This window comes from Panthera leo, chromosome C2 (genome assembly GCF_018350215.1).
Source record: "Panthera leo isolate Ple1 chromosome C2, P.leo_Ple1_pat1.1, whole genome shotgun sequence".
Taxonomy (NCBI): Eukaryota; Metazoa; Chordata; class Mammalia; order Carnivora; family Felidae; genus Panthera; species Panthera leo.
Window position 1 is genome coordinate 132,672,555 of NC_056687.1, and position 13,098 is coordinate 132,685,652.

The window sequence follows — 13,098 nt, forward strand, 5'->3', positions numbered from 1 at the left end:
GGCATGATTCCTCCTTCTGATCTTATTTAACTTGAGTAACTCTCCTTTCTTCTCGATAAGTCTCATTAACAGTTTGCCTATCTTTTGGGGGAAAAAAAAGTTCTTAATTTCATTAATTTTTCTATTGTTTTTAGATTTTCATTTATTTCTACTTTGATCTTTGTTATTTCCTTCCTTCTGGTAACTTTGAGCTTACTTTCTTCTTTCTCTTGTTCTTTGAGGTGAAAAGCCAAGCTGTTTGAGTTCTTTCGCTTTTCTTAATGCAGGCAATTACTGCTATGAACTTTCCTCTTACAATTGCTTTTGCTACACCTCATAAGTTTTGGTATATTTTCATTTTCAATTGTCTCAAGATATTTTTTGCTCTTTTATTTCTTTTTTTCACCCATTGGTTGTTCAGTAACATGGCACACCCCTTCTGTATAGTTTTAAAATCCGCCCCCCCCCACCTTTTTTTGATTCTAGAATTGAGTAAGAATACTGTGTACAGTCTATTTTGTTTCAACCTTTGTCTTTCTTGGTTGTGGAAATAAACTCTTATCTGTATTTCCCCAATAGACAAGTCACTCCTCCAGTTAATCATTTCAGAATGTGAGTGGATTACACAATGGGGAGAGGAGAATTTTTAGGAGATTGTATCTAAAAGTCACAAAAAAGGTAATTCCTGATATCAGGAATTTATTTATTTATTTGGCAGGACCAAAATAAAGTTGAGGAAAGAAAGGAGTGCTTAAAAAATAATAACCCAGGGACTCCTGTGTGGCTCAGTCAGTTAAGTGTCCAACATGGTCTCAGCTCAAGTCATGATCTCACAGTTTGTGACTTCGAGCCCGCATGAGGCTTCTGCACTGACAGTACAGAGCCTGCTTGGGATTTTTCTCTCTTTCCCTCCCCCACTCTCTCTTTCACTCTCAAAATAAATAAATAAACTTAAAAAAATAATAGCCCAAATTTTAATTATCTATGATGTACCAGGAACTTTTTCTAGATATCTTAATAACATCATCTCATTTGCTTCAAACCTATAAAATTTATATTAGAAATACAAATGATTTATATTTAAAATGTAAATTTTAAAATATATATAAAAATATTAAATCTGAAAATAAATATAAATTTATAAATTCCTTCAGAAGAGGAAGTTAAAGCTGAGAGATTAAACAACCTCCCAAAGTTCACAAAGGTGCTAAGAGGTAGGACTAAGATTTGCACCTAAATCTATCTGGCCACAGAATCTATGCTCTTTATACTATCTTCTATCTACTATCTACTATGCTTCTCCTGGCAACACAGAGCCTGGTTCATTTACTTTTTTTTCATTTGTAAGTAGAAAATGGAGGTTCTGGTTTAGCAGAAACTTAGCCTTGGACTTCATTCCAACTCATTTTATTCCAGATCCAAGTAAGTTTTTATTTATTTTTCTTAGAGCCTACGTGGTTGTCTGAAGAGAAACAAAGTCTAAGGAAGAGCTTGAGTTGCATCCATAAGAAACAAATCATTTGTCTTCTTTCCTTTTCTTTTCTTTTTTTTTTTTTAAATTTTGGTATTTATTTATTTTTTTTTTAATTTTTTTTAACGTTTATTTATTTTTGAGACAGAGAGAGACAGAGCATCAACAGGGGAGGGGCAGAGAGAGAGGGAGACACAGAATCTGAAACAGGCTCCAGGCTCTGAGCTGTCAGCACAGAGCCCGATGCGGGGCTTGAACTCACGGACCGCGAGATCGTGACCTGAGCCGAAGTCGGATGCTTAACCGACTGAGCCACCCAGGCGCCCCTCTTCTTTCCTTTTCCACTTACCCTGCACCCCCACATTCCTACCTCATTCCCACCTCTCCCATTCTCACTTCCACGAAAGACCTTAGAAACTGAGACCAAAATGTGAAGAGCCTAAACTTATATTGCTATAACCACACATTCACTCAACAAGTATCCAAAACTATTGTAGGTATTGGGAATAAATATGTTAGAAAACAAAGCTGACTAAATCCATCCTTGCCTTGGAGTTTGCATTCTAGTAAGGACAGAATGATTGGAAACAAGTAGCAAAATTTTAAAAGAATATCAGATAATAAGTACTAGGAAAAAAGATAACACAAAGGAGAGGGAAAGGATGGTGGCGGTGGTGGCAGTGATCAGGTGTCACTTCCCCGAGGGGGTAACATCTGAGCAAGGACATAAAAAAAGGTAAGATCACGTGGCTATTTGAGAAAAGACAGTTTGAGGTTAAAGAAGGAGCAGTTCAAAGACCCAGAATGGAAGGCCAGTGGCATTAGAGCAGAATGTGCAAAAGGGAGAGTAGTAGAAACTGAAGGCAAAGGAAATTTGGAGCCAGGAAATAATACAGTGAGAGGTTAAGGTAAAAATGTAATTTTTTATCCTGAGAACTATAAATACAACTATATGAACTATTACCCATGAAACTGATAAAACATAGTATTAAAAGTATTTTTCAGAGACAAGCTGAAATAGTTTTTAATAAATGTATGGTGGTTAATTTTATACATTATTTCTATTCATATTATTCAAAAGAAATTAAGCATCCTCTCAAATGTTTATTATTTTGAAGCTGATATCTGATATTATCATATCATAAGGTTCATCTGACTATATAATACAGAGACAAGGAAGTCAACCTTCTATAGGTAGCTAAAAATCCTTGGTGCATTCACTTTAAAAGCCAGGGATTAAGTCAAACTTTGAGCATTTGAAAAGCTTCTCCTAGGTTAAAAAATTAAAAATGGGAAAAAAGAACCCTCCATGTTAAGTCATAACATCTTTGCATTAAAATGTGAAGTAAATAAACAGAATTCTGTGTTAAAATTAGAAACCTAGCAGTATAGTTCTTATCCAAAGTCCTAGACATTAAATTAGCAGGAACTGTACTGTTTGTAGCATACCTATTTCTTAACAAAAAAAAGAAACTGTTTCTTGGAAAATGTTTGTAAAGAAAATTCCATATATAAATCTATATCCATCAATTCATATTATTATAGTAGAAACCTTAATTAAGAGGAAATATGATTTTTCTCTTGTACCTCCTCCGTTCTTATCTCTAGTAAATTTAAGCTAGAAACTAGGGAGCTAGCATTCACAGAGGAACAGACATCTTCAAGGAAGTTCATCTGTGATGAAGTTACTCATGAAGAAACTAATATAAGAATATCATCTGGGAAGCACTGAGTAATGTGTTTGTTGTACACCTGAAACTAATATAACATTGTAGGTTAATTATACTTCAATAAAAAAAGAATATTAGCTGGGTCAATATTTAATTATATTTAATTCTATATAAGCATACAATTTGTTATAAAACCCAGATTTTAAAACTTTCATAAACTTATAAAATGGCAAAAGTCTATTTAGGCTATTGAATTGGGATCTTCATTCAAAAATTCTCTCAGTGGTCTTACTCCCCAAAATTAAATGAATGATACTATTTCTCCAATTGCACTGTGTGTATATCGCAATTTGACAACACAAGCACAATTCAAGCACGTGCATCCTTTTCCAACAAATATAATTTATAATAACTTGGCTACAACAAAAATGTATCTGAACTCTGTTTGACGACAGACCGTCTGATCTGTACAATAAAGTACAAGTTCCTAAAATGTATTTTACCGGCCCTCAAAAAGAGTTAGATAGAAGCTACTTACAGATAGACACCTGGCTGCCATCACTTTCAAAATACATCAAATTACTACCACTTCTCAATATCTCCACTACAGCACTTGGTCTGAGCCACATCACCTTCCCCTTGAAGAACTGCAATTGTCTCCCAGTCACTCTACGGTGAATCAGGCCTACTATGAATAGTCGATGTACTGCCTGAGCTTATATACTGCTCATCTCACCCCATAATTCTCACCTACCTTTTTATTTTTCTATAGCAGTTATCATCTTCTAACATGCTATAACATTTATTTACTTGTATTTATAGCCTGTTTTTCCTTATTAGAGTATACACTCCAGAAGGGCAGTAATCTTTGTTTTGCTCTCTGATGTACTCTACGCACTACAGTAGGACCTAGCACCTGACAGAAGGTCAGCTGTAGAATGAACAAGCAAGTTTCAGCTTAGGAAACAAATATAAGGAAATAGTCAACTAGGTTTGATAAACATTAATTATGACAAAAATATGCATCATGTGCTCTTATTATATAGAGCTTTACATACCAGATAAAATAAGCAGTTCAATGATTTCTGCATCTCCAAGATAGGCAGCAGCATGCAGTGGAGTTCTCTTTTCATTGTCCTGTGAGAAGAAGGAAATGTGGAACTTAAGTTTTAACATAAACTTGATTTCAGTGTACTTTAAATGAAGAAGAACCATGAACTACCAACTTACAAGTTCCACAACCCTAGTCTAAGTCAGCAAGTCCCATTAACAAAATATTTCCTTGCTAGGAGAAGAAAGACCTGAAAAAATATTTTGGCCTTAAATATAAAGTACAGCAAAAATAAAACCCAAGGTGAACAGAGAAATAGCTTCTTAGGCTTTCTTTGACTAAAGATGCCTATATGCTGCTGATATACGAATGCAAATTTCTTTGACTTCATCCTATTCCTCCTCAATACATTTCCACAATTTTACATAGTTTGGAATTGTTAACCTAACTAAATAAAACAAACCCTAACAAACCAAAAGTTTTGCCTATCAAAATGTTTCCACAGGTACCCCAGAATATTTCTCTGGGGATTTGAAGCTATCCCTTAAAACAGTCGTAAGGTTTTTCTTAAAATTCCTGCCAATTTTGTTTGTGGCTCTAAAATATATTCCTATCTTTTTAAACATAAAAAAATATACAGTTTTCCATTTTGCACAGCAAAAAAAAAATAAAGCATCAACAAAACAAACAGGCAATCTACTGAATGGGAAATGATACTTGTAACTGATCTATCCTATAAGGGGTTAAATCCAAACTATATCAAGAATCTGTATGACTCAACCAAAACAAACAAACAAACAAACAAACAAACAATCCAATTAAAAAATAGGCAGAGGACCTGAATAGACATTTTTCCAAAGAAGACATGCAGATGCCCACCAGACACTTGGAAAGTTGTTCAACATCACTAACCATCAGGGAAATGTAAATTAAAACCACAATGAGATATCACCTGTCAGAATCACCAAAATCAAAAAGAGAAGAAATAACAAGTATTGGCAAGGATATGGAGAAAAGGCAACCCTTGTGCACTGATAGTGGGAATGCAAATTAATGCAGCCACTGTGGAAAACAGTAAGAAAGTTCCTCAAAAAATTAAAAATAGAATTACCATATGATCCAGTAATTCCACTATTGGATATTTACCTCCAAAAAAGAAAAACACTAATTCCAAAAAATATATGCATCCCTATGTTTACTGCAGCATTACATACAACCATGGAAGCAACACAAGTGTCTATCCATAGATACATGGATAAAGATGTGGCATATATACACAATGGACTACTACTCAGCCATAAAAAAAAAAAGAATAAAATCTTACCATTTGCAATAATGCTAAGTGAAGTAAGTCAGGCAAAGAAAGACAAATATATGAATTTATGTGGAATTTATGAAACTGAACAAATGAACCAAGAAAAAAAAGAGACAAAAAAAAAAAAAACCAACATACACACACTCTAACATACACACACTCTAAAATACAGAGAACAAACTGGTGGTTGCCAAAGAGGAGATGAGTTGGGGGATGGGTGGAACAGATAAAGGGGACTCAGAGTACACTTATCTTGATAAGCACTGAGAAATGTATAAAACTGCTGAACCATTACATTTTACACCTGAAACTAATGTAACAGTGTATTTAATTATACTGTCATTAAAAAATACATAGTCTTCCAAATCTTCCTTCAAGAAGAGAAGCTACAACTAATGTAAGGCGTCATGTACCTCCCCTGCTCAAACACCAATGATCTCCAGTTTCAGAAGCAAGATTGTGGGGTAAAGTGACATTCAGGGATTTTTAATTCATGTTTACACCTCATCTAAAGTTACAAGGGTATTGCTGACTTGGTTGCATCTGAGAAAGCTATTTACATAGAGTTATTTTGAAATTTACACCCAAATTTTTGGATACAGCTTTGTGATAGACTGTTAGTTGTTTTCCATTATTTATTTTCCCTTTTGTCCATACAAATAAAGTCGTAGCTGGTTATTTACCCATGCAGTAACAGAATATACTCCTAGTCTGCCTTTAGGTTTTGTTACTTAGTGTGAACCAGTGTGGTATGTAAGGTGGAAGTAAAGACACAACTTTCAGGTCATCTTTTTTTTTTTTATTTTTTTTTATTTTTTTTTTTTCAACGTTTTTTATTTATTTTTGGGACAGAGAGAGACAGAGCATGAACGGGGGAGGGGCAGAGAGAGAGGGAGACACAGAATCGGAAACAGGCTCCAGGCTCCGAGCCATCAGCCCAGAGCCTGACGCGGGGCTCGAACTCACAGACCGCGAGATCGTGACCTGGCTGAAGTCGGACGCTTAACCGACTGCACCACCCAGGCGCTCCAGGTCATCTTTAATTTAGCAGACAACCACCTTAGAGAAGGACTAATACTTTCCCACTTCCCACAGGCTGGAAGGCAGATGTGAAACTGAGCCAGCTTTGATTCTACAGAGGTTAGGCCAATATACTAGAAGACTATCAAGCAATTAGATGTTGAATGATCTTCTATAGAACAGAGTTGCTCTACAAACCTGTACCACTAACTCCTATACTATTAGGAGAAATAAATTTCCTATTTATTTATCTATTTATTTGAGAGAGCACATGCATGTGGGGGAGAGGGGCAGAGGGAGAAAGAGAATCTTAAGCAGGCTCCATGCTCAGCGCCAAGCCCAACGCAGGGCTTGATCCTACAAACGCCGGGATCATGACCTGAGCTGCAATCATGAATTGGGAGGTTCGACCAACTGAACCGCCCAGCTGCCCCAATAAATTTCTCACTTAAAGAGGTTTGGTGTCTCTTACCGTATTAGAATATGATAGCTTTCAAATTTTAAGAAAAAGAAAAAGTTTATTTCACGATGCAGTAATTTTCTAGTTTGGCAATACCCCAAATACTTTAAGAAAGAATAATTGGACAATTGAGAATAAATTAGGAAAAAAGTTGCTAGTCAAAAGAGAGATGAAAAAAATATTAATAGGCAGTCCAAAAAAGGTTTAACAGTAGCATATAAAAAGGTATTATAAAAATGTGTGTATTTATCACTTGCTCTTCATTGGCTTTTTCATATAACTTTAATACATTTGTGATACTGTTTTTTATCATTTAGGTATTAACAGATGTTTCAGTAACGGGAGGTTGGTACAGTGGCTATTAAAATTGTTTAGTGATAAGAGCTCATGTCTCTCTAACCACAATTAATTTCCACAAGATCATGTTTTTTATTCCAGTATATACCCCACCAAACAGAATTCTTTGCACAGAAATCACTGAATAGTTGTTGATAACCAACATTAGAGCCACTAAAATCTCAGACTTTATTCAAAGCTGAGTCCTAATTTAGTCATTTTAATAAAAGGATCCTTGGTTTAAGGCTTTTCAGTATTAATCATTAACACAGCAAACTTCCCCAGAGTGTTTAAATATGATCAGACTTACTCAAATTGAGAAACATATCTATTGCAAAGGATAAACCACACACACAGCACACACACAAAGTGAGTCATTTATGTGTGAGAGATGTCTGGAATTCTATGACTCAATGCATTGAATACTATTCATGTATTTTATGACTCATGAACATAGTTTTCCTCTCTACAAATCAAACTAAAGGAAAAAAGGAACACATTGGATAATTTTAAAAGAAATAAATCTACCTATATTTTACTTTACGATAGTTAAGTATTGATAATTACACAATATTTAAGATTTCCCTCTAGCAAAATTTACTAATATGAAAAAATGACTATCCCCTTGTATACACTAATTCTAGTTCAGGGAATTTTTAGATAAAGATATTCCTACGTATATGCAAACAAAATGATTAAGTATATTTATTGATTATTGTAGGAAGCAAAATGCTGGAAACAATTTAAATGCCCACCAACAGGCGAATGGCGATCTAAAACGAAATACAAGAAGCTCTTAACCAACCTTCATTTAACTGACTCACATGATTAATTGATACTCTGTTTTCCTGTGTAAAACTAATGAAGACTCTGGCACACGGTGTATTTTGACTATTAGGCTACCACTTTTATTCCCACCACTGGGTGTCTATTTATCAAGGATAAGATGTGTTTGTTACCACAAATGTTCGTCCAAATTGCAATCATAACTATGTAATTTAAGTATTATTTAAGCTGATAAAATAGGAGTGGGAAAAGCAAATTGTTTCTATGATCACTAGACTGAATATCACATAAAGACTCAATAAAGGTAAGCTATCAAAAAAAGTGCTACTGAACTGGGTGTGCTGAGAAACGAATCACTAAGGCAAATAGTCAACAAATGGGCAGTTTTGCCCTAAGTTTGATTCTTTTTTTAATGTTTATTTATTTTGAGAAAAAGAGACGGAGAGAAAGAGAAAGAGAAGGAGAAAGAGAAAGAGAAAGAGAGAGAGAGAGAGAGAGAGAGAACAAGCAGGGGAGGAGTAGAGAGAGGGAGAGAGAGAATCCCAACCAGGTTCCATGCTGTCAGTGCGGAGCCTAACCTGGGGCTCAATCCCATAAAGAGTGAGACCATGACCTGAGTCAAAATCCAGAGTCAGAAGCTTAACTGACTGAGCCACCCAGGCTCCCTCTAAGTTTGATTCTTAAGTGTCTAAATTCTCACACCACTTAAAGAAACCCAAAATGGGTTACAGATAATGCACTGGGGGCAGGGTCTATACAAGGAAGATAACAATGAACAGCAGAATCCACATTGTCAACAAAAAAGCCTCGGCTCAATTAAAAAAAAAAAAAAAAAAAAAAAAGATGGCTGTCAAGTAAACATTATTACAATAAAAAGCTCAAAGATCACTTTTTATAGTTCCCTCTGTCAAACTTATTAACTACCAGTTATAAAAGCTATCAGATGAGAGAACTTCTAGTTGTACATTCATAAAGTGAAATACCATGTAAGGGTTCTACATCCAGTTTCATTGTGTAGGTTTTTTTCCCTCCACACATCTAAGCAAAGCCCCAATACACAATGGTGTTACCATTCAACTCAGACTAGGGGAGAGCATCAGATCCCATAGGCTAAAGGTTCAGTCTTACAAGACCTCCCCCTGCACTTGAAACGCCAATAGCAAGTCCAGGTTGTGTACCTGTACTTCTAACCAAATGGCTATTAATCAAAGGTTCCCCTGACACCCTCCTTGCTACAGTGCTCACAGGGTTCAGTAAACCAGTTTTTCTCACTAGACTGCCAGTTCATTACAAGGACATTAGAGGGTACGAATCAACAGCCAGATGGAAAAGAAACATAGAGTGAGATGCTGAACAAAGAACTTTAATCCTGATAGTGTTTCAGGTCCAGCACAGTGGCAGGTGTAAGGGTTTCTGGTCAACCAACCTGGAAGTTCTCCAAACCCCCTCCTTTGGGACTTTTATGGAGGTTTCCTTAGTAGACATGACTGATTGCATCAACACCTGCTGGCAACTAAGCTTAATCCACTCCCCAGAGGCAGTGGTACTGGGGAAAGGGAGACTGAGAGTCCCCACCCTCTAATCACAAGGTTGGCTCCACTGGCAAGGAGCCCTCATTCTAAGCTTTCCAAAAGTCACTTCATTTACATAAAAAAGACATCTTTCATTGCTCTCTCACAGGAAATTCCAAGGGTTTTTAGGAGCTCACTGCCAGAAATGGGAACAGAGACCAAATATATGCTTTTTATTATAAATCCTAATATCACACCATGCCCCCAATTTAAAAAAACAAGCAGACCTCAATGTTCCTTATCAATGGAAAAGTCTTTAAAGCACAGTGTTAAATGAAAAAATGCAGGCTTAGCAATTGTATGATAAAAGGTTCTACATCCACTTTGGCTTGATTATGCATAAAATATCTTTGGAAGGATACTCAAGAAACTAATAGAGTGATTACCTCTGGGTGAACGGGAACTGCCGGACTAGGGTTTAAAGTGTGAGAAAGAGTTTTCACTATTTGTAGCCTTTGGTATTGTTTGGAGTTATTACCATGTACATGTTTCAAAAAGTAAAAAAGGAAAAAATTAAAAATAACATTTATACCAACTGAAAAGCTATTTATTAAAAATCCTAAAAATATTTTAATATCCCAGGCATTTTCACAAGTACCAGGTACACATTACAAAAACAATGTTTCTCAGATATGAAGTCAGTTTTTTAAGAAACCACTGCATCTCAATGTAGTATTCTTAAAATAATCCCAACTAGAAATATTGAATATATACACTAGACTCAAACAACAAATATTAACTTTGATCACATAGATTTGATCATATATTCTGAAGTACACTTGTCTTACAGTTCTTATGTAACTACTCAGAAAAAATATTTTGTGCACATGATTAGGGCAACCAAAACTTAACTGCTCACACTCCCCAAATAAGAACAAACAAAAAATAGCTATAACTCTTACAAATGATAATCCTGAAAGAAGATGGCCTACAACAGATGGGTTAAGAAGATCAGGGATTGCTAACAATTTGGGGTTGGGCCAATATGCTGAGCTGGTACATACAAAAGAGAGATACGCAAGTGATCGGAACGTGAAGGAGTTCTTCACAGTGATGCAACAGTTCTGTATCTTAAACGTGTTGGTAGTTATACAAATCTACACATGTGACAAAATGTCATACGATTATTCATAAAGACGATGCCAAATAAATGAATGCAAAATAAATAAATGAATGCAAAAAAACTGGTGAAATCCAAGAGAAGTCTATTCTGTAATTAGTTGTATTGTACCAATATCAGTTTCCTGGTTTTAATAATGCACAGTATGATGTTACCACATTTGAAGAATCTGGTTGATGGAAAGAAAGGATCTCTCTGTACCACTTCTGCAATTTCTGATGTATCTATAATTTCTTTAAAGTTTTAAAAAAGTATTCAGAAAAATCCTATTATATTTTGGTTTATATGTTGTGTTATAGTGAGCTCCAAAAGGAGTCTATAAAACATAGGCAAGCAAGATTGGACAACCTAGGGAATGAGGCTGTGAGAAAGAAGGGAATCCATGGTAGATCCCAAGCACAGGTCAGGAAAAGGATTGTATCTAAGGGGAAGTATCTTAAGTAAAATCTGGGAACTAAAACTGTACTTGTACATTCTCAATATTTTGTGTAGGAGCTTTTAATATAAAGCAGATTTCAGGATCAGGTTGGAATGAGAGGAAACATATAGAGTAGGAAAACCAAAAAGTGAAAAGTCAGAAATGCTAAAGTGAAAGTGAAACAGAACATTCGTACAAGAAATACTTAGAGACTGTGAGAATTTATCCACTTACATGGATTCAACCACGACTTTCATAGCAAGGACTCAATTCTGTAATTCTGCCCTTGTCCAGTAACTGAAAGTGTTTATATATATTAGCTATAACCTCTTAAGAATAGTAATCCTAAAAATCTCAACAATCAACACTTATCTAGTGCTTACTTTCTGCTAGGACTGCCCCAAGCACTTTACCCTGCAGTGTTAAGGAACCAATGTATTTCCTTATTCTACAGATAAAGAAATCAAGGCACAGGAAGGTTTAAGGAACTTACTCAAGATCACGTGGCAGTGGCAGAATCAACATTCAAACACAGGCAGTTGGGCTCCTAACTTCTTACACAGCCTCTATTTGTAATGTTCCATTATGCACGGGAGCTTTAAGCACCATGGTCTGCTTAAAACTAATAATTCTCCTTCAAAACATTCTGTGGCCTGACTTCACTTTTCTTACCAAATTTTAATCAAAATTTTCTTAGTAATTTTTTTCCCTTTCTCTTTTATCTGTACTATCAGACTGAAACTCCCATGTATAGTAGTCAGCTATTAACTTTCAATGCTGTTTGTGGTCCACAGAGTTCAGCTGAACTTACCTAGGACTTTATCAGACCCAATCTTGTCTTACCCTTTCATAAATAAGTTATAAGGCCTGGCTGTTCTCAAAACTGCACACAAGGAACCTCAGCCTTGGGATACAGTTCTGTAGGGTGCTGGTGGATGTCTGTAGCTGCTTCAAATAAAACTCTAGCTTACTCTGGTACATAAGTGGTACTTTGTATACTTACAGCTGTTTGGAACAATCCTTACATTGTGTTTTATTTACTTTTTTAGTTTTTAAAATTTCATTTTGGGAGAGACAGAGTGCAATCAGGGAGAGGGAGGGAGGGAGGGAGGGAGGGAGGGAGAGAGAGAGAGAGAGAGAGGGAGAGAGGGAGAGAGGGAGAGAGGGAGAGAGGGAGAGAGAGAGGTAGAGAGGGAGAGGGAGAGGGAGAGGGAGAGGGAGAGGGAGAGGGAGAGGGAGAGGGAGAGGGAGAGGGAGAGGGAGAGGGAGAGGGAGAGAGAGAGAGAGAGAGAGAGAGAATCTTAAGCAGATTCCACACTCAGTGTGGAGCCTGATGCAGGGCTCAATCCCATGACCTGGGCTGAAATCAGAGTCAGATGCTCAACTGACCAAGCCACCCAGGTGCCCTGATTATGTTTTATTTTTAAATTCACTACTATCCTCCAACCTTATCCTCTCATCCTCAAATCACGTTAGAGATCCAACTGGTTTACCTGCTAGCAGATCAAACCTGGAAGGCAATTTCACATTCATTAGCTACCCTCCTCAATCCCTGTAGTGACTGTGACCACCACCAATCATCTCCACTCTACCTCTATAACCTGATATTCAAAAGCCACTAACCTATAGCTGGAACCACAATAGTTAATTTCTATTAACAGAATGAGTAATGGCACATTGTCATCTTTCACCTTTGTTCCCTTTGCCCAGAATGTCTTTCCCCTACCCAAATCCCTTCCAGTCTTCACAGCCCAAGTTCTATCTCCTTTACCAAGGCTTCAAGACCATGTGAGTACACTCAAATCACTCTGTGTTCCCTATTATGACATTATCATCTGTACCACACAGCTGACATTTTGGTTATTGTTCAATTTTGGGTTTATGTCATGGCTTCATTATTA

The 13,098-nt window shown here is 36.3% G+C and overlaps 1 protein-coding gene across 10 annotated transcripts in view; it reads right to left on the reverse strand.

Moving 5' to 3' along the window:
* The window catches only part of ANKRD28 (ankyrin repeat domain 28), a 197,848-nt gene that overhangs the window by 80,723 nt on the left and 104,027 nt on the right, over nt 1-13,098 (reverse strand). For 9 of the 10 annotated variants that reach the window (XM_042903092.1, XM_042903087.1, XM_042903088.1 and 6 more), the window contains one exon: nt 4,179-4,257. In XM_042903092.1, coding sequence (XP_042759026.1) covers nt 4,179-4,257 — 79 coding nt within the window. Of the gene's footprint in view, nt 1-4,178; nt 4,258-11,690; nt 12,233-13,098 lie in introns of those variants that run through there. The other variant, XM_042903090.1, reaches the window with a different exon arrangement.